At 44.4% G+C, this 22,886-nt stretch overlaps 1 protein-coding gene across 9 annotated transcripts in view; it reads left to right on the top strand.

Annotated features, from left to right (window-relative positions):
• PANX2 (pannexin 2) overlaps positions 1–7,749 on the top strand; it is a 38,663-nt gene extending 30,914 nt beyond the window's left edge. For all 9 annotated transcript variants that reach the window (XM_081927725.1, XM_081927726.1, XM_081927728.1 and 6 more), the window contains one exon: positions 3,989–7,749. In XM_081927725.1, the coding sequence (XP_081783851.1) occupies positions 3,989–4,368 (380 nt within the window). In that variant the 3' untranslated portion in view covers positions 4,369–7,749. The remainder of the gene's footprint in view (positions 1–3,988) is intronic.
• Positions 7,750–22,886: the final 15,137 nt, after the last annotated feature.

Below are 22,886 nucleotides of genomic sequence, written 5' to 3'. Positions count from 1 at the left end.
TGGGCTAGAGTTCTATAAGGATTACAAAAGGAGGGGGGCAGACTGTGCCTCAGCCAAAGGCCTGGCGGAACAGCTCCGTCTTGCAGACCCTGCGAAAAGATGTCAAGTCCTGCAGGGCCCTAGTCTCTTGTGACAGAACGTTCCACCAGATCGGGGCCACGGCCAAAAAAGCCCTGGCTCTGGTTGAGGCCAGCCTAACCTCCCTGTGGCCTGGGATCTCCAAGATGTTTTTATTTGAAGACTGTAAGGTCCTCTGTGGGACATACCAGGAGAGGTAGCCCCGTAGGTACAAGGGTCCTAGGCTGTATAGGGCTTTAAAGGTTAAAACCAGCACCTTAAACCTGATCCTGGTACAGTGAATGTTGTGGCTAATTGTCCCATGGGGTCCAAGTCAAATGCAAAAGCTGATTGCAAACTTGCTTCTGATGTTAGGCGGTTCTCTCCACAATTACTTAGAAGTTCCTGGACAGGGTTGCTGCTTTCCACATGGTTGGAATCTCACATCACACCAATACAATAGCTTCTGTATTGGAATCTATATGTGTCAGATGGGAGGAGGTAGGATGGGAAGGTGCGGTCGCAGAGTCATGGGATTCTGAGCATGCAGATACAGAAACCAGACCCCAGGGATGTAAGCTGAACCTGGGACTTGCCGATAGGAATTTCCCCCTTCTTGCATATTCTCTTGTTAACCCAGAGGCTGGACGCCCACATCTGCAGCTTATTTTTAAATTTTAACTCACTAATGTAACAGTTAAAAGAAAATAGTCTTGTTGTTCGTTCAGATGCTCTGGTAATTCAGTCTAAACTCTTGCAAAACCAAGCTTTTTATTCCTCTTGCGCTTGTCAACTGATGTTTTTTAGGAAGGTGGTTCACTTCGAATGACGTGAGCCTCAGAATCGAAGCAGAGGCAGAGCAAATGCAGAATGTGGGTCGTATTAGTCATGTAAATTGCACCCTAGTTTTCCAAGTGGTGGGGTTTCAAGAGTTCCAGTGTTTACCCTGGGTTTTGGTTTCCTTTGCATGAGGTCATTAGGGACGTTTTCATGTTTTGTTCCATCTAGCTTCTTTACACAGCTGAACTGCTTGGACACCCTAATAGGTGTCCCAGAGCTCTGCTCTGAGTCTCTTCTTGCTTGGTCTGCCTCAAACACAACTGCAAAGTTGCAGGCCGATTGTTCTCCTCAACATAGGTACCTGCTTTCCCCCCATCCCTTACTGTTGGAGAGGGAGGGGGATAAGAATAGTCACCTCCGCCATCTTGGGCGTTTCTAGACACAAGTCAGCTGAATATCACAGGCTGTCCATCGATTTTTTTGTTAGATCTCAAAATGTCTCACCTCAGAGGGATGCACACAAATAGCTCTGCTTGCGGAAAACTCACACAGCTGAAGGGAATCCAGACCAGTGTTTCCCAAAGCTGTGTCTCCAGCTGGTTTTGGACTACAACTCCCATCATCCCTAGCTAGCAGGACTAGTGCTCAGGGATGATGGGAGTTGTAGTCCAAAAGCAGCTGGAGGCCCAACTTTGGGAAACACAAATCCAGACCAATGATCAAAAATCACACTAGGGACTTTAAAAGGGTGTCGTTCTGGAAAACGTTCTGGAATAACTCAGGTTTTACATTCTCGTTGCAAATGCTGGGATATTTAGAGTTAAATTGCTTTGTAGAATTTGGCTTTTCCTGGGGGGAATAAAGTGTGCGAATTACTCCTCTTTCAATGTCACTCAGAAGTATTTCTAGACTAGGAAAATTTATATGAGTTTTGTACTTGACATGAGCCAACAGTGTGACGCGGCAGCTAAAAAAGCCAATGCAATTCTGGGCTGTATCAATAGGAGTATAGCATCTAGATCAAGGGAAGTAAAAGTGCCACTGTATTCTGCTCTGGTCAGACCTCACCTGGAGTACTGTGTCCAGTTCTGGGCACCACAGTTCAAGAAGGACACTGACAAACTGGAACGTGTCCAGAGGGCAACCAAAATGGTCAAAGGCCTGGAAACGATGCCCTATGAGGAAGGGCTAAGGGAGCTGGGCATGTTTAGCCTGGAGAAGAGGAGGTTAAGGGGTGATATGATAGCCATGTTCAAATATATAAAAGGATGTCACATAGAGGAGGGAGAAAGTTTGTTTTCTGCTGCTCCAGAGAAGCGGACATGGAGCAATGGTTCCAAACTACAAGAAAGAAGATTCCACCTAAACATTAGGAAGAACTTCCTGACAGTAAGAGCTGTTTGACAGTGGAATTTGCTGCCAAGGAGTGTGGTGGAGTCTCCTTCTTTGGAGGTCTTTAAGCAGAGGCTTGACAACCATATGTCAGGAGTTCTCTGGTGGTGTTTCCTGCTTGGCAGGGGGTTGGACTCAATGGCCATTGTGGTCTCTTCCAACTCTATGATTCTACTAATCAGTCATGGCTTCCTTCAAAGGAATTCTGGGAGTTATAGCTGAGGATACTGAGAATTCTCAGCTTCCCAGCCACCCCCTCGCAGTACTACAGTTAACTGAGGAAAATAACTCTTAAACCTATTTAACTGTAGCATTAATATGCTCTGAAAGCTTTCCTAGACCATTAATGCCCATCATCAAATTACTTAGTACTGAGCAATCCTATTAGTTTTAATACAGCTACTTTGATATAAGCAGTTGAGGTTTGCTTGCTTTTTTACTTAATATATATTCTGGCAACAGCTCTTCTATGAATAATACTACTTCATATTTTTATTGCTTTGGCCTTTGGGTGTTTACGTCAGCTGCTTAAAATATCCTGCTTTCCTGTGTGTTGAAATATTTAAGGTGTTTATTTTTAAGAATTCATCCTCCAGCTTCCATATTCCAGCTTCCACACTTCAAGAAAGCTATTTAAAAGAAGAAAGTAGAAACAATAAAACCACGCAGCAGTTAATAAAAACAATAGGGATAATGAACCGATAAATAAAATTTAAAGCAATCACCCAATTAAAAAGAAGGTCGGATATTCTAAAATGACATGAAAACACTGAGAGAATAATGTAGACTTTGGCATCTAAAAAATATCTAGGGAGATACTCAATTCAAGGGACACTGCAGAAAAGACTCTCTTCAATAATGCCCACTTTGGAAGAAAGGGCTGTATAGAAAACAGCCTCTGATGAACATCCTAATTGAATATTCTGGTTTTCATGTGGGAGAAGACAGACAGTGAATATCTTGGCATTTCCCCTCTGGATCCCTCCTCAAAGAATTCTGTGTATGTTTCTCTGAGAGACCTTTTGCGTTAACAATTATTTAGAATCTGGAGCAATGTTCTCACCACCAGAGTCTAAAATAGCTTTCTAGACAGCAAGGCTTTCTGCAGCTGCTGATGGTCTCTCAGGATCTGTTCACGCATTAGCCTCTAAGGACGCATCCTGAGCATCTCCCTGCTTCTGGCGGCCTCTCCAGGTGCCCAAGGCGTCACCATGCGCTCACTACCATAGCATCCTTGCCTTTTCCGACTGCGGAGAAAGAGAGTCACTGCCCCTGTTCTTCTTCTTCTTCCTTGTTCTCTCAGATGCCAGCTGGTTTTCCTTGCTCTGTCTCCTCCCAGCTGAAATCAAGAGCAGCAAATAATAGAAAGAATAAGGAAGGAAAACAAGTAACTTCCTTTTTACCTTCAGTGAGTTAGGTGAGGATGGGTGAGTATTGCTTGCTGTCCTTCTGAGGGTTGGAAGAAGGTTCCCCAGATCAGGTACCTGTAGTGGCTGTTGAAACCAGTGGCCACTACAGGGACAATGAGGCTTTGATAGGCTAATGTGTCAACTAGCCCAGAGAGGCCTAAGATGATACAGGATCCTCTTATAGATACTCTGTCCAACTGTATCACAGTGTAGATCCATGGAGAACATAGTCTCCGCCAGTTGCTTGTTTTCATGGAGGTGAACCCACAAAACATGAATGCCGGAACTGATCCTGTTGGGTGTATGAAAAGCGAGCAATGATTAAAAAAAGTGTTTTGTTTCTCTTTTAGGATCTTCTGTTCCGGGGAAAGATACCCTTTACTCTCACAACACATGCAGGACTGTGCCTGCCGCCGGGACTTTTCTCACCTGCAATCACAACCACATAGCAACTTCCGGTGCTGCGAAAAAGGTCACTCTGCCTCACATAAGCCCAGCAGAGCCAGTGCCTGCCTTAAACTGTAACGCTGCTCACCCTCTTCTGCATATCAATACGTTGTATGAAAACCATGAAGAAGAAGTAGTGTCAAACCTTATAGATGAGTCTTTAGACAATAGTATTCACTCGCCCACGGAGGCAGGAGACATCATCTCCAGACCTTCCACGAAGCAAGTCATGTTGGCGACGTTTGATGAGCCCCTGGCAATGGTGAACTCTGTAGAGTATTGACGGTCTAGAGCTGACGCTGATCACAGCTGGATGGCCCGCCTCCCAGTGCCACTTTCACGTGAACCATGCTGCCCTGTCAATGCCATCCACTGCATGAGCATGGAGTGCTGAAATGCAGACCATTGGCTTCACCAATACTCCAAATCGGTCGTTCAGGGTAGTGTTGTCGTGTCTTATCGATAGCTTGCAAAATGTTATAACAATAACCACCATAATAACAACAACCAAATTATATACTATGCTTGGAACACCAAGAAACAAAGCACAAAGACGTTAGCTGTAGCTTCATGAGTTCTGTGTGGATTACTACAACTATCCAAATATTTAAAGTGCTTGAGCGCATGCCACACAGTGTTTCTTAAACAAAGCACTTATAGCCTTGGTACTTGATCTCACTCTCTGTAAAGCGGGGGTGGGGGGGAGAGACCTGGAGCTCCTCAGATGATGCTGGACCACAACTCCCATAATCCCTCACTGTTGGCCATGTGGGCCAGGACTGATGGAGTCTTAACAGCATTTTGAGAGTCACAGAGCCCCCATCTCCTGCGGTAAAGTAATGAAGCACATAACATGTATGATATTTATTCTTCCATTTTAAAAGGCAGGAGTAACATCGTGTTTTGTCTCTTAAGGTACAAAGAAACAAACAAAAAACACAGCCAGGTGCGTGTGTTCTTAATGACATGGTTGTAAGCAAGTTGTATTTTGGTCCACGGGTATTGGGCAACCAGGGCTGGCCCTAAAAATTTTGCCGCCTGAGGCAAAGGAGAAGAGCGCTCGCCACACACATGCATTCCGAATACTGCAACAACAGGCCAGTATCCTCCACCATATTGTGAGGGCAGCAGGCTAGTTTAGCAGGTGCAAGCCGGGCTACATGGGAAACAGAGCTGCATCCATCTCACTCTGCCAAATAGTTGGGCCGGCCCTGCCAGCCACTTAAGTGGCAATTGGTCTTCCACCAGCATCAGTGTAAAGAGAACTGAAACTGGCCAGCCTGCTGCACTTACGAATGAGGAAACGAAGAGCTACGTCCTGCCCTTTAGTACGTTCATATGTGTTGCAAGAGGTGACGAAAACAAAGAGTTTATTTTTTTAACGTCTATTTTCTTGTGAATGAGGGTGAATGTTGAGTCAGATGTTCTATTCTAGCAGAGCGGAGAGAGGAGGGTTGCTTATTTTTGTCCATAGAATGACGTCTGCAAAACCAGGTTAGAAACTTTCTAAGGTGCTTCACGATGTGAAGGATATTCCAGCGCTGCTAAAAAAATATCCAATAAGAGCTAATTTCTCCAATGGTCTGGTGTTTCAGCAGATGGTTACTTGAGTCTTTTTAAAGGACTTGTCTACGCTACACCTTACCACAGGTCAAGAAAATATTGACTCATCCCGCTTGTAATGGTTTTGCATCTGAACCATTTTGCTGCTTGAACTGTGGCTGAATGAGGGCAGATTCAAAAGTGCATGAAATACCATGTGGTACAGACCTTCCACAACTGCATCACTTCAAATTGTGGGTGCAGGATTGCAAGTTGGAACGATTCTCCGTGCTTTTAAAAATTGCCTGTGTGTGGAAAGCTTGCATGCATGGGAGAGGAATGTCCGCACTGTTTTCTTTCAGAAGGGCTTCTTTTCTACATGGCAGCGGGTGTGACTCAAATATTAAAATTCTTGTCTGCAGTGGCACGGATCAGAAAGGAAGGATTGCTCAGCGCACAGTATTTTTTGTACATTTGAGTCTGTCTTTAGAAACGTCAGCAGGAATTCCAGTTAAGGACAGTTAAAAGTTTCACACAGCTGAAGTGTGCCACATAGGACCATGTTCTGATCTTAGCTTCTCACACCACCATTTGCTAGTTTGGTGTGCCCAGAGAGACTGATTTAACACAGGGAAGAAAGCTGCTCCTTTCTGTTGAATGCTCTGCATTCACAATCCCTCGAGGAGAAGGAAATTAATAGCAGACCCAAATCAGCAAATGTTGGTTGAGAATACCCATAGCGTTCATGAATATCTGCTACTGCTACACACTGATAGCTGTTTAGTGTCTTCAAAAGTAGCCTTGAGCTGCTTCCTTCCATCATTTTCACAGGATCTGCTTTCCCCTTAGAATGGAAACAGATGACACCAAAGGATATGGGATATTTTGGAGGTGGAGAGAACGAGAAGAGCCCAGAATCTCTAGAATGTGGCAGCAGAAAATCCTCATGCACAGCCATGACAAGGAAATAAATCGGCCTGTAGAAGAGCTCTTAGACAACACGTTTTGGCCTTTGTGTGGAAGATAATACAGGCCGAAAGCGGTGTCTGAACAGGGTTAAGTGTGAGCCAGCAAGGTGGGACAAGAGGGCAAACTAGCTCTGATGCCAAAATATGAGGTTCTGTCCCGTTACATCAAGTCTGGGGTAGGGAATATGGTTTAACAACATAGTCATATTTAGCAAATGACATAAGCTTGGGTTTGCCAACCTGTGGCCCCCTGTCGAGATGCTGTGAGTTATAGTTCAACATCTGGACTAGGTGAAATCCAGCGCTGCTGTTCCATTTATGGAACGGCTTTTCTTCCTGTCAGTACCCCTTCTAATATAAGGGGTGGGTGGATGGGTGGAAATAATGTTCTCTAAGTCTGCCGATCCAGCTTCCATGCTGTTCTGGAGGGCCCTCCAATCCTCTGGGGTGTATTTTCAGGGCGTGTCAAGGGCTGCAAGGGGGAAACACTGGCAAGTATCACCTTCCTTCCTTGTGAGTTAGCAAACCGATCGCCCAGATGCTTTTATTCAGGGCAGATGCTGCAGGTCAGCTTCTAGCTAAGCCACTCCCATGTTCAGCATTCACCTGTGGTAATGCAGTAGCATAGAGAAGGCCGATGTAGCAGAGCACTCAAGTAGCTTTAAATATCGGTGCAGCTTTGTTGAAATCGATGGGTTGCACCTTTGAAGATTACACGGCGTGCCTGAAAGCACATTGCTATTCCAGGCCATCCGTTAACGAGGGTAATAAACAAGCAGTAATAAACATACTGTCATTTTCGAGCAATCTTTACCTTGCTTTTGGCCACAAGCGCGTCCTCATGGCCTGGTTCTTCCTATAACTTTGATGTGCAAGTTTCTTAGAAATATACCTAGCGTAGTTTTCAAAAGGCACACAGGAAAAACGTAGCACGCAATAACTGACACATTTCTAAGGAGAGGAGAAGTTTTTATTAAAGCAATGTTAAGCCAATATCGAGGATTTTGACATTTCTGTATAACGGTAGAAAACACTGCACAAATTATGGGTCTACATTGAGTGGTTTTTTTCATTTGTTTTACCTCAGATAATCAATATGGCACCCGTATTTATTGAAAAATAGCACTGAAAGCAAATAAATATTCTCAATACGGTTTGTGTCTACTGTCTTATCATTAGAACGCTGCTCTATTATCCTAAGAGCATTTATTGGGAAAATAAGTACTCTTATCTACAGTGCCTGGTTTGATAACTGCATTTTAACAACCAAAAGCAAACCCAATCAAATGAATGCTGAGCTGTTCCAGAGCATCACTGTCGCCCACTTCCCATGTTTTTCACATGCATGTTTCCTAGAAATGCTGTATTGTTTTTAATTAATGCTGTATTGTTTTTAATACTGATTGGGAGCCGCCCAGAGTGGCTGGGGAAACTCAGCCAGATGGGCGGGGTATAAATAATAAATTATTATTATTATTATTATAGAAACAACAAGCAGTTTTTCAAAGGGAAATTCGGAACATTTATTATTGCACAGTCTCTGCACAAGGCCAGCAAAGTCATCTTATTAAACGAAGTGGCATTTCATGTGAGCCTGACAATTCATAGCGAGAAAGAAACGTAGCTTGTGGTACGCACATCCTTGATGCTTTTTAAAACTCAAATAGCCTCAGACATGAATGTGTTATGCCAGTAGTGTTAATGGAGAAATCTGAGGGTTCCCTTGGACAAAAAAACAAGGACACTAGCCAGGAATACCAGAGCAAAACAGCAGCCTATAAAGGCTTGGTCTTTATTGAAGACTGTCGCAATAGGACTCCCACCTGCCACAAGGTGGAACAAGATGGAAGCCCTGAACAAAAGAAGACCCCAACTTTTATTAGCTACTAATCCCCCATGCTACACCCCCAAGACTACATCATAACTACATCACTGACACATCACAAAGAGGAGGGGTTGAGGGAGGAGTTGTGGTGGTAACCTGAGTGTCTTGTCACCTGGCTGGTTCTACCTTTCCCCCTCCTCATGAGTACTTTCCAGAGGACAAAAGGGAGTTTGCAATTTCCTGTCCCCAGAGGGAAGAGCTGATCACTGTCCTTTGTTTCAGTCCATGCTGAATCCATTCCCATATGCAGGTCCTTTGTGAGTGTGATGGTCTTCTGTCTAGGACCATCAAGGTTGGCATGCCAACTGGGCAGGTTTCCTGCGGACGTGTTGGTACGCTCAAGAGATTATGGCTGCCCTGTATCAAACCTTCCACATTTAGTAGTCCTTCCTTCATGGAGTAAAATAAAAGTGGAACGGTGCAGATCCGATGTATGGTTGATTTTCTATGAATTTATAACAGAAGTGTCGTGTGTGAGTGTGTTTGTGTGTGTCGGGTTTGTACAAACTAAATGATTGGGGGGAGGGGTTCCTGCGGCAGTAGCTATAGAAGAAGCACAAAAAATGAACATACCTTTCACTACAGGTGACACTGACATGGGAGGATGTAAAAAAGATTCCCAATTGCTGAAAAATATGACTTTAAGATTGGAAAAATAAGGAACTAAGAGAACTGAAGTGGGCAGATCCATTCCTACCTTTGAGTAAGTCCCATTGACTTAAATGGAGTTCCCTCCCAGGTGAATGGACTTAGAAGAGCAGCCTTAGTTATAACTACCTTTTAAGCGTTGCTGCTATTCTGTTGCTTTACAAAAAAACAAATCAGCTTGTCTCATGAGACTGACAGCAGATGAATTTTCAGATTGACTATACAGCTTATTTTACTGATCATTTTTTTAAATGTTCTCCATGTTTCCACATAACTTTGGTACAGCAACAATTGTCATAGAATTGACTTCTGGTCTATTTTTAGTTCCTCTTCCCAGAAAGAACTACAAAAGCGGAATGTCTGAAGCGCTAAAGCTTTCACACAAATGATTCTATATATGTCTGGCCTTGATGTTTGCACAAAAGCGCACATCTCAACGCGCCAGTATAAAAGAATTGGGTAAGTCATCTATAGCACTATTTGCCTCAAAACACTCGCACATTCTGGAAAATTCTGTGACTAGATTGCATCAGGGTCACGTGATTGATCCAAGCATTCAGCCTCTCTGTTATGCAAAATAAGTTGGCAGAATTCATGATGTTTTCCCCACATGAAAACTGATATAAGAGGGAGAAAGGTTTAGCAGGGACCTCCCCACTAGGTACCAATTTACTACATGCCAAAACCTTGTTATATAGGGGGAAATTCAGAAACATGACTTCCCACACACATTCGGTACAGTTCATCATTCATCCTACCCACTGTGCGGAATGGCTGTGAGCTGCAGAGCTCCTTTTTCCCCTTCCCAAAACCAATAAATGCTATCATTACTCTTGTTTTTGTGCATTCGTTGATCTACAGCTTGTGCTCCAGTGTGGAATACTGGTTGGCATGCCAGATGAGGAGTAAGTAGACCTGGTTTCCAAACTCCCCACCCTGCACTTGTATGAAGGGTGCTGGGTGCTGAAAATCTCTAGCGGCCAATGTACCTTGCAGGTTGTTATGAAGATGGGAGAGGGAAGCCGCGTGCATCACCCTGAATTCCTTGAGAAGGGATTAAAACTCAGATTTTGGTTTCAAACCTCTTATTTCCCTTGATTGTCCAGGTCTACAGGAACAAAACCCGCACTGCATGTTGTACATTGTTTCGATAGCAATCCAGGAGGCAACATTTCTCCCTAAATACAGTCATACCTTGGATTACAGACACTTCAGGTTGTGCGTTTTTGGGTTGCGCACCACGCCGAACCTAGAAGCACTGGAACGGGTTACTTCTGGGTTTCGGCGCATGTGCAGAAACATTAAATTGCGCTTTGCACATGCGCAGAAGTGCCAAATTGCAGCCCGTGTGTGCACAGATGCAGTGCTGTGGGTTGTGAACACTGCGGGTTGTGAACGTGCCTTCCGCACGAATCACTTTTGCAACCCGAGCGTCCACTGTAAAGAGGTTGACATTCCAGCTGGAAAGACTCCGTGAAGCATAAGTGTAGACTTCCAGGTGTTTGAGAAGCATTTTAGCAAGCAGCAAATAAACTACCACATGGATCATGACACCCTTAAGGGATTCCCCTGGCACCTGTGAAGTTCCTGCCCCTCCTCTCGCTGCTTCTTTGGTCCTTGGGTTGGGGTTAACCTTTCTCCCCCTTGAAAAGCACATAGAGCTGAGGGAGGAAGTTGAAAGAATGACACTCTTTCCCACTTCCTCTTTCACCTCTATGTGCTTTTCATTTTTGGTTATTAATTTTTATTGAATTTTCCGCTTTATAATATTTAGACACATCATCATTATCCATTTTACTTCTTTAGCTCTTAAGAGCCTGCAACTTACTTCCCTCCCTCCCGCCTCATGGTTTTCAAAGTTACTTCGCAGTTCAAAAGCACACCTGTGCAAGTAGATAAATAGGTACCGCTGCAGCAGGAAGGTAAACGGCATTTCCATGCACTCTGGTTTCCGTCATGGTGTTCCATTGTACCAAAAGCAGTTTAGTCATGCTGGCCACATGACCCGGAAAGCTGTCTGTGGACAAACGCCAGTTCCCTCAGCCTGAAAGTGAGATGAGCACTGCAACCCCATAGTCACCTTTGACTGGACTTAACTGTCCAGGGCTCCTTTACCTTTTACCTTTAATCCAAAACATCTGGAGAGCATCAGGTTGGGAAAGGCTGCTAACCAAATGTACCTGGAAGTAAGTCTTATTTAGCCTGATGGAATAGAAATACATAGCATTTATGTATGTTGTAGCATTGCCAGGTTCTTCCACTCATGTGGCTGGGGACTTATTTAAGTGAGCATGCACACTTTAAAAATACAGTGGTACCTCAGGTTAAGTACTTAATTCGTTCCGGAGGTCCGTTCTTAACCTGAAACTGTTCTTAACCTGAAGCACCACTTTAGCTAATGGGGCCTCCTGCTGCTGCCGTGCCGCCGGAGCACGATTTCTGTTCTCACCCTGAAGCAAAGTTCTTAATCTGAGGTAATATTTCTGGGTTAGCGGAGTCTGTAACCTGAAGCGTATGTAACCCGAGGTACCACTGTATTAAATTATCAGCCACTTTTTCAGATCGGGAAGAAGTATTTTATATAAAAGCTCCAGATGGGTCAAAATGAAGTTTAATTGCATTCAACGGCCTGTCAAGCTCTGTTTAATAATTGCTTCCACAAATAGTTACCTTTAATGAGTTTTCATCTGCTGATTTACACCGTCGCACAATAAAGGAAGAAGCATATGGCTCTCAAGGCACATCGATAAGACCAGTTTGGCAGGGATGGTGAGGAGGGGATGGTTTCATGGCATCAAAGTAGCTTTAATCAAATGCAAATGCGCGATTTTACAGCTTTGGCTCTTCCATATGAGTAAATGTTAATTAAGCAGGAGCCGGGTGAAAATTATAGTAATTTCCAGGAAAATCTGGATGGCAGCTGAACTAGTAAATGTATATAGGCTTATAGATGCACATACATAAACACACACACACACACATTCAGCTTTAATTTTGTGTGCATAATCTCTCCCCCCCCATTTGAAGATCCGTAAAAATGTGTGGAAAAGGGAAAATCCCATGTCCTATTAGCTAACTGCTTTGGTGCCCGCATCTCAAACTTCCCAAATTTTCTTTGATACACACTAAACTCGCTAGATCAATTACATTAGCAAACCTCTGCTGAAGAAATGGAAATAAATCAATTCCCATCCAAGGTAGCTCCGAACTTCGGACCATTAGAGCCGCAGCATTAATCAACCTGATTAAATTAACAAGGGTCAATTGGATCCCCAATTAATCACCATGGCTCCTTTTTTCAGTCCTAAAGTTCCTTAGCCCCCAAGCCAACCCGTGTATTTATTTATCTATCTGCTTTGAATATTTATAAGCTACGCTTCTGCAAAGCGGCTTACAATAAAACAACAATTGTAAAACATATTTTTTTAAAAAATAGAGTGGAACAATAAAATAAGATTAAATGCCAGCCTCATACACTACTTAAAATGGTTGAGCAAATATAAAGATTTTCACCTGGCACCAACAAGAGACAAAGATGTGTGCCTCCTTCGTGTGTCACTTTTTCAAGAGGTCCGGAGGGTGGCAACATGAGAACGGGGCCTTCTCTACAGTGGCTCCCCATCTGTGGAATGCTCTCCCCAGGGAAGTCCGCCTGGCGCCTTCATTACATGCCTTTATGCTAAGGTTACCAGATGTTCCCATTTCCCGGGGACAGTCCCCGGGTTTACAAATCAGTCCCCATACAAAAATCTATTGAAGTTGAAAAGTGTCCCCAGATTCATTGGAAAAAATCTGGTAACCTTACTTTAGGCGCCAGGCAAAAACATTCCTTTTTAACCAGGTCTTTGGTTGATCCGATTTACATCCTTTGCCCATTTATTTATTTATTTATTTATTTATTTGGGTGGTGGTGGGAGCTATTGGGATGCTGTTTTTATTTTTATTAGGTATTTTGTGATTATATCTTGATTTCATTCTGTGAACCACCATGAGACCCCTGGGATATAAATAAATAAATAAATAAATAAATAAATAAATAATAATAATAATAATAATAATAATAATAATAATAATAAAAAAGATATGTACTTTGTTGTTGTTGTTTAGTCATTTAGTCATGTCCGACTCTTCGTGACCCCATGGACCAGAGCATGCCAGGCATTCCTGTCTTCCACTGCCTCCTGCAGTTTGGTCAAACTCATACTGGTAGCTTCGAGAACACTGTCCAACCATCTCGTCCTCTATCGTCCCCTTCTCCTTGTGCCCTCCATCTTTCCCAACATCAGGGTCTTTTCCAGGGAGTCTTCTCTTCTCATGAGGTGGCCAAAGTATTGGAGCCTCAGCTTCAGGATCTGTCCTTCCAGTGAGCACTCAGGGCTGATTTCCTTCAGAATGGATACGTTTGATCTTCTTGCAGTCCATGGGACTCTCAAGAGTCTCCTCCAGCACCATAATTCGAAAGCATCAATTCTTTGGCGATCAGCTTTCTTTATGGTCCAGCTCTCACTTCCATACATCACTAATGGGAAAACCATAGCTTTAACTACACGGACCTTTGTTGGCAAGGTGATGTCTCTACTTTTTAGGATGCTGTCTAGGTTTGTCATTGCTTTTCTCCCAAGAATCAGGCGTCTTTTAATTTCGTGGCTGCTGTCACCATCTGCAGTGATCATGGAGCCCAAGAAAGTAAAATCTCTCACTGCCTCCATTTCTTCCCCTTCTATTTGCCAGGATGTGATGGGACCAGTGGCCATGATCTTTGTTTTTTTGATGTTGAGCTTCAAACCATATTTTGTGCTCTCCTCTTTCACCCTCATTAAAAGGTTCTTTAATTCCTCCTCACTTTCTGCCATCAAGGTTGTGTCATCTGCATATCTGAGGTTGTTGATATTTCTTAGGAGTGTACTTAGGAGCGCTTAATTCCAGAGATGAGGTGCTCCAACAGACAAGGCCCTGTTTCTCGTCACCATTCCACCTCGGAAGGTGGGCTGGTGGGACCTGGAACATGGCCCCATTTTAACATCCGGGCAGGTTCATACCATAGGACACATTTTTTCCCTCCTAAAAAGTAAGGGGAAGTGTCTGTGCATCTTATGGAGCGAATGTGTGGTCAATCGCTGGCTCCCTTTCTGGCCCCGGCCCCTTGCCCAGGCCTCCATTGTTGAATGTTCTGCAAACGGAGCCTGTTTGTTTCCCCAGTGACATGTGACTGTGTGCTGGTCCCGAGGGTTAACCATGCGGCGAGGTCTGAGTCCAGTCCGAGGTAGAGGGTGCGGTATGGAGGCTGTTGGTCAAAGCTGAAGCGGGTTCCAGGGCAAGGAGTCGGGTGAGGTCAGGAACTCTGGCAGAAGAGCAGGACAGGGTGCAGGCAGGAACAGACTACCAACAATGTTGCTCCCACAACTTGGGACTGAGGCTGGCTGGCTTTTATCTGCCCTGAGGCACAGGGCGGCCCCGGTTCACAGGTGACTCACCTCTCCTGTCCTGGAGGTGAGCACTTCTCCTGCGGGAACTTAGTTCCCTCCGCCTCTCTGCCCTGAGCCTCTGCAGCTCAGGAGAGGCTGGAGGGTTACCGGACCCAGAGGCAACCTCAGCTTCCCCTAACGGGGCTGAGAGTGGAGCACCTGCAGGCAATGGGTCCTCCATCACCTCAGGAGCCAGAGCGGATTCAGCTGGTACCTGCACCTGAGGATCCAGCACAGGTGAGGACCCTTCAGGCTCAAGCCCCAGCCCCGGCTCAGCTGGTTCTGGAGGCGGGGACTCCTGTGCAGGCTGGGATTCCTCAAGTTCAGCCTCTGAGTCCGAATCCCAGGCCATCACAGACTGGCTGATTAGATTATCTGTCTGGGAACTGTCGAAACAGCTCCCTTTCCTTTCCTAAAGAAGCTGCAGAACTGTGAGTTGAACCCCATAAAAACAGGATTCTTTTCCCAACAACTTTGAGCTGATCCTCAAAAAAGAGGCTTTTCCCCTTTGCAAAAGAAGCTGCACAACTGTGAGCTGACCCCCCCAAAAAACGGGGCTTTCCCCCTTTCCTCCTCTAAAAACTAGGTGCGTGTTGTGGTCGGGTGCATCTTATGGAGCGAAAAATACAGTAACTTGGTCTTATCCACTTTTTTGGCCAGAGAGCCACATTCCCTTGTGGGCAGTAGTGCGGGGAACCGGAGACAAAGGTGGGAGAGCAATGAATGTGACTCTTACCTTTGTAAAGCACGTTACACTACAGTCATGCAAAGGTTTGAGACTGGGTAGGATGCATTCCGGTCCCCTCCCCCCTTAGAATAGTGAAGCCTGACCCCTTGTGGTTACAAAACAAAAAAAGAACCATTAGGCAGCATAATCTGACATTCTGCTGATGAACGTTGCAACCCACAAATAATTTAATAATGTCCCTAAAGCTGATTATTTTCATGGAGTTCAATCCTTATACAGTTTTACCTTGAATAATAATAATAATAATAATAATAATAATAATAATAATAATTTATACCCACCCATCTGGCTGGGTTTCCACAGCTACTCTGGGAGGCTTCCAACAAAAGATTAAAAATACATTAAAATATCAGTCATTAAAAACTTCCCTAAACAGGGCTGCCTTCAGGTGTCTTCAGGAGCCAGTGTGGTGTAGTGGTTAAGAGCGGTGGACCGGGTTCACGTCTCTGCTCCTCCACATGCAGCTGCTGGGTGACCTTGGACTAGTCACACGTCTCTGAAGTCTCTCAGCCCCACTCACCTCACAGAGTGTTTGTTGTGGGGGAGGAAGGGAAAGGAGATTGTTAGCTGCTTTGAGACTTCTTTGGGTAGTGATAAAGCGGGATATCAAATTCAAACTCCTCCTCCTCCTCCACCTCCTCCTCCTCCTCCTCCTCCTCCTCCTCCTCTTCTTCTTCTTCTTCTTCTTCTTCTTCTTCTTCTTCTTCTTCTTCTTCTAAACATCAGAAGTCACACTTTGGTTTCCGAACATTTTGGAAGTCGAACGGACTTCCGGAACAGATTCCATTCGACTTCCAAGGTACGACTGTTCCATTGACATTCAGTACAAATCTTCCATTCACTTTAATGGTTAACGTAAAAAGATAAAGATTGCCTTGCGAGACCAAAGATAATCAAGAACATGCAATAGCCTCAAGATTTGGCTTTGCTGCTGCAGCCACTGGAAACCAAAGCAGCTGGCAACAAGAGTAACCCTTCTGGACCGATGTATAATATTGAAAATGAAACAATACTATCCCTATTATTTTCTCATTTGTTCCAGCTGAATAGGAAGCATTTTCAGGGAGAAACTGCCAAGAGGTTGTAAATGATTTCCTGGCAGTAATAAAGCTTTCCTGACATTAATATCATTTTTGCCTTCACTCTAGAGGCTTTTGTGATTCATGCATGCGGCGCCTCCGTCTCGAGCCATTTGCTGGCCCTGAGTTGGCTAGTAAAAATAATAACATGGGGGGGTGGCGGCTGCAGGAATGGCGGTGTTGCTAAAACTCTTAATAACTGAGGGTTCCCAGGAGTTGAGATTGTGTTGCAGCACAATACAAGCAACAAACCCCCACTGATGCATCTCGTGCCTTGATCTCAGACTTCAAGTTTAAGGATGTGTAATTGCATTTATAGACATTGTATTCATCTCTTAATGGGATGCGGGTGGCACTGTGGAGAGCCTAGGACTTGCTGATCAGAAGGTCGGCAGTTCGAATCCCTGCAACGGGGTGAGCTCCCGTTGCTCGGTCCCTGCTCCTGCCAACCTAGCAGTTCGAAAGCACGTCAAAGTGCAAGTAGATAAATAGGTACCGCTCCGGCGGGAAGGTAAACGGTGTTTCCGTGTGCTGCTCTGGTTCGCCAAAAGCGGCTTAGACATGCTGGCCACATGACCCGGAAGCTGTATGCCGGCTCCCTTGGCCAATAAAGCGAGATGAGCGCCGCAACCCCAGAGTCGGTCACGACTGGACCTAATGGTCAGGGGTCCCTTTACCTTTACCTTTATTCATCTCTTGCTTGTGCTACCCCTTCCAATTTTACTCTTACAATATGGTTACCAGATTTTTTTCAGTGAATCCAGGGACATTTTTTGAAGCTGAGTAGCAACAGGGAGTCAGTAGTGGGGATGGTGAAGCAAAAGACCCTGGGCCCAAGCACACATGCATATTGTATAAAGGTGCAAAGCCCTTCTTTTGCATCCTGTGAAACATAAATGCACAGAGTTTTTTAAAAACTGGGCAACAGCCGCCCACCTGCGACTCCCAAGCCTCCCCCGATCAGTCAAAACAAAGGGGGAAGGGGGCAGGAGATCACACAAGACACATCATATGGGGAGTTCGGTGAGGGAAAATGGCGGACGCCATGGCAGCTCCTGAAGCCAGCCAGAGCCAAATGTGCTACCAGGCTGGCTCCGGGCTGCTGAGGCTGCTGCTGCCATGTTTCCCAGGGAGAGATTTGCAAATCTGGGGACATTCTGAGGACGGAATTTGTTTGGGGGCGGATTTGAAAATCCGGGGACTGTCCCTGGGAACCGGGGACGTCTGGTAACCTTACCTTACAACAACCCTGTGAGATAGGTTAGGCTAAGAGATCAGGATGACTAGCTCCGCTTAATCCGGTGAGTTTCATAGATGGGTAGGGATTTGAACCCAAGTCTTTCATAGTCGGACACTCTAACTACGTAGGGTCTCTTTCTTTTCTTCCCTGTTTTCCTCAATTTTGATTTTAAACTTTAAGCTCCTTGGGGAGGGATCTGCTTTATTTTATTTTATTTTTTGCTTATGAAACTCTGTAGCATGTCATGTTTTTTAATTGATTTTAGAATGAATTGATTTTAGAATGCTGTGTTACTTTTACAGTGGTACCTCGGGTTAAGTACTTAATTCGTTCTGGAGGTCCGTTCTTAACCTGAAGCACCACTTTAACTAATGCTGCCACCGTGCCGCTGAAGCACGATTTCTGTTCTCATCCTGAAGCAAAGTTCTTAACCTGAAGCACTATTTCTGGGTTAGTGGAGTCTGTAACCTGAAGCGTCTGTAACCTGAAGCACATGTAACCCGAGGTACCACTGTATTGTTTTTAGCTGCTCTGAGCCCGGCTTCGGCTGGGGAGGGCGGGATATAAATACATTATTATTATTATTATTATTATTATTATTATTATTATTATTACTATGTACATTGATAATGATGATGATGATGTTCCCTAGATTAGTATAAATACAACATGGACTGAGGTTGTCACTAATATTCAGATAAGACCAAGTTCTCTATATCTTTTTCATCAAATCTAAGCTGATGCATTTGGGTGTTCTGAATGTGGTCTGAGCATAGTAATGGACCAGATCATGGAATCATGGAGTTGTAGACTCTACAAATCTTTTATTCTATGAATTGCTTGGGGGCAGCAGATTCCAGAAATAAGACCGTCCTGCTGTCAACTTTCCTCTCCGCCCATATCCCAGTCGCTTGAGCTTTTGCACAATGCAAACATCTACCCAAGAGCCCGTGTAATGAAAGCGTGCATGTATTTATCAGAATTAAAATGATTAGGAGGAGGCGAGAGAACAACAGGCTGTCTTTCGTATCAGATTTACATTGCTGCTGGTTCTTGAAAACAAGAAGACATTTCAAGATCAGTAATTATATAATTTTCAGTGTACGCAATTGCAAAAAGGATGGACACGGTACACAAAGAACAATGGAACGGGGGAGCATTACATAAGGACATTAAGAAGATAGCATGAAGTTTAGCATTTATGAGTTATGTCAGAGGCCGGAGATATTTGTCTTGTAACCTATGCTTTTGAGATACATCCTACCTACTTTGCCAGACACATTATTTGTTCCAGTAATCTTGGAATAAGAACTCTTCTGAACATTTTTTTTCCCCTTGGCAGAACATGATAAATCTGGAGAAGCTTGGGTGGTTTCAGATTTCCAAAGGCCAGATAATCTGTTCCACTTTCAGAGAAGACACTGCTTGGCTGAAAGTGGGAACTGAATAGTGAAGTGAATTCCATGGAGGCACAAGTTACAGCAACAGCTAAGGAAACATTTTTCCACCTTCGCCGCATCAAGCAGTTGGTCCCTTACCTTTCCCGCCCCGATCTGGCCACAGTGATCCATGCAACGGTCACCTCCAGGCTTGACTACTGTAATTCGCTCTACGTGGGGCTGCCCTTGAAGCTGTCCCACAAACTCCAGTGGGTGCAGAATACTGCAGCAAGGCTCCTCATGGGGTCCCTGCCATGGGAGCATATTCACCCAGTGTTTTACCAGTTGCACTGGTTCTCCGTGGAGTATGGGGTCAGGTTCAAGGTGCTGGTCTTGACTTTTAAAGCCCTTTGTGACTTAGGACCCTCGTATCTATGGGACCGCCTCTCCTGGTATGCCCCGCAGAGGACCTTAAGGTCCATGAATAACCATAGTTTAGAGGTACTGGACCCTAAGGAAGTCAGACTATCCTCCACCAGGGCCAGGGCCTTTTCAGTGATGGCTCCGACCTGGTGGAATGCTCTATCCCATGAGACTAGGGCCCTTCAGGATTTAACCTTCTTCCGTCGGGCCTGTAAGACACAGCTATTCCGCCTGGCCTTTAATTTGATTTCAGCCTGATCTTTTATTTCCCTTCTCTTTCCTCCCCCTCCCCTTTTATGAAGATCTCCCGCTCTGAGACCCCACAGCTAATTCTCCCCTGGCCTCCTCGCTGGCCCAAGTAGGATCAATTCAGCCAGCTAGCCCTGGGGATTATTTAACTGATTTTTGAATTTTATTGTTATTCATGTGTTTATACTGTATTTTATGCTGCTTTTATCATTAAGTGTTTTAAAGTGTTTTAAATTTGTTGTTAGCCGCCCTGAGCCCAGTTTTTGAACCGGGAAGGGCGGAGTATAAAGAAAAAGTTGTTGTTGTTATTATTGTTATTGATGTTGTTGTTTAGTCGTTTAGTCGTGTCCGACTCTTCGTGACCCCATGAACCAGAACACGCCAGGCACTCCTGTCTTCCACTGCCTGCCGCAGTTTGGTCAAACTCATGCTGGTAGCTTCGAGAACACTGTCCAACCATCTCGTCCTCTGTCATCCCCTTCTCCTTGTGCCCTCCATCTTTCCCAACATCAGGGTCTTTTCCACGGAGTCTTCTCTTCTCATGAGGTAGCCAAAGTATTGGAGCCTCAGCTTCACGATCTATCCTTCCAGTGAGCACTCAGGGCTGATTTCCTTAAGAATGGATGGGTTTGATCTTCTTGCAGTCCATGGGACTCTCAAGAGTCTCCTCCAGCACCATAATTCAAAAGCATCAATTCTTCGGCGACCAGCCTTCTTTATGGTCCAGCTCTCACTTCCATACATCACTACTGGGAAAACCATAGCTTTAACTATACAGACCTTTGTTGTTGTTGTTGTTGTTAAAGGTGCCGCTGTCAGCCCTATAGTCTGTTTAGTGCCCAGCCCAGCGACAGAAAACTTTACGAGTTTTGTTTTCAAAAGAGCAGGTTTATAGCACTGAGCTGGCGACGAAGAAAATGTGTGTGCATCACTCACAAACCTAAACAAGGCATTTGGAGGATAGCTCAGTCCATAGACCACAAGACTCATCATCTCTGAGTTGTGGGTTTGAGCCCCCCTTTGGGTGAAGGATTGCTGCATAGCAGGGGGCTGGACTAGATTCCTTCTTGGTCCCTTCCAACTCTACAGTTTTATGATTCTACAACGTCCTCTACCGAGAGTGGTTCAACTGACTCTCCTGGAATCTGCCAAATCTCTGAGAATTTATTTTGAAATGTTGGCCGATGAATTTTGGGAGGGTGTATTATTTCTCATAAGTCTGTAAGCTGATTTCTGACATCATCCACCCTCAATATTTTCCTCTTCCAAAACTCGCTGTAGGAAACCAACCATGTGGACTGTGGAGTCCAGCACTGAATGCTTTCAGTAGTGTCAACTAATGGATGTCTTCCTCCCATCGCATGCAGATGGCTATGTCCTCCTAGGACCTACAGACTTAGGTGCCTTCACAAATCTGCAGGAAAACAGTGCCAGCATGGGTGACATCAGATGAGAAGGGCGATAGAGGCATGCACACTGTTATGTACTGAGTTGAATAGGATCCGAAATGCAGCAGTCTGATTGGTCCTAGAACAATAGGATCCAGAATGGAGCAGTCTGATTGGTCCACAGGAGCCACCTAATCCAGCTCCAGATGGAAGTGAATCCACAACCTGATTGGCCTACAGGTGAATCCCAGAATTAGCCAATCACATGGGGCCCATTGTGTAAATAATGTATATAAAGCAGGCATTCTGGGGGAACTTCCATTCCTCCTCACTACTATGAGCTGAATAAAGAGCATGAAATCCACTCGACTCCGAGTATATTTCACACCCCCCCCCAAATGGGCACTGCCCCACCAACCTCAGCCAGCCCCTTCTTACTTACAACAAGGCACCATCTGTCATCTTTCTCCTTAAGTTTAGTTGTAGAACTCGGCTGTGGAAGCAGTTGTCATTGCCACCTGTCATTGACTCTGGCTCCACCTACTGGTGGCCTCCCAACCTTTTACCCTACCATTCCCAATGGACACTAGCCACTATTGCACCGTTCGGACCAAACTTTTGTTGACACTCTTTGGCTGAGATTGCTGTTAAAGAGTGTGTTCATCTTATCTTCATATGGCAAGCCTCTTCACATTTAGCATTTCAGTTTTGCTGTCACATCTGTTTCGGAATGGGGTCTCAGTCTGACAACAGGCTTCAGAAGAAGTAATGGAAAAAGATGAATCTGCAAGCATATATCTTCATGAATCTGCAAGCATACATCCAACACACCATTCTCTTTGTGCTTCTAAAAGTCCTTAGTTTCAAAAGCCACCAGCACGACAGTCAGCATTTTCCAGTTCAGAACACCAACTTCCTGACTAGGAAAAACATTTGGACTCCTGGAGGATAAAGCAATTCACAGCACGGGCTAATCTCATAGAAAAAGCACATTGTTTAATGAGGACGGTGCTGCGATACGACCTTTAAAGCTCTGGGCAGCAGCTTATCGTAAAGAACAAAAGCAAACACTCGTTTCATTCATGTGTGAAGAGGAGAGCTTATAATAATCGTTTTCACAACAGGACGGGTTGGTATTTGTGATGTTTTTGTCACCGCCGCTCCAGCATCCACCAAACAGTTTAACAGATCTGTTTAAAAAGACTTCTTATTGCACAGAATGGAGGCCATGTCCTAAGGAAGCTAAAGAAATTACAGTAAAGGAAGCACAGTTGCCTTGAGAGTTCTCATTTATTTATTTATTTTTACAACCCCTGAAGTGAAGTGCAGGTAACCTTTTTGAGACGGAGGTGTTTTTTTATTATTATTATTTTAATTAAAAAAAAATTCATTTTATAACACAAAGAAACAACACCAACAGAAAAACAAACAATACAAACCAATTCTTGTCTTATCCTTATTTTTTCTAAACATTGTTAGGTGGGCTTCCCCAAGTCCCCCCTATCTGATTTTCATTTTACCTCATCTTTAGCAGTTTACATATATCATAATTTCTAACCATTTTTTATCACGCTTACTTTTACCATAAAAATCTTCACATTTTATCACTTACAAATAATACTATTTTAAAATACACTATCTTCTAACCCTACAGCCTATATCCACTTCCAAAGCTATTCTAAGTTTTAAATATTAACATATTTTTTCAAATATTCCTTAATCTTCTTCCACCGTCTCTTCTCTCTGATCTCGGAGTCTCCCAGTCAGTTCGGCAAGTTCCATATAGT

Source organism: Podarcis melisellensis, assembly GCF_964234715.1.
Source record: "Podarcis melisellensis genome assembly, chromosome: 10".
Classification (NCBI taxonomy): domain Eukaryota; kingdom Metazoa; phylum Chordata; class Lepidosauria; order Squamata; family Lacertidae; genus Podarcis; species Podarcis melisellensis.
Note: the sequence above shows the minus strand (reverse complement) of the source record. Positions and strands in the feature narration are given on the sequence as shown.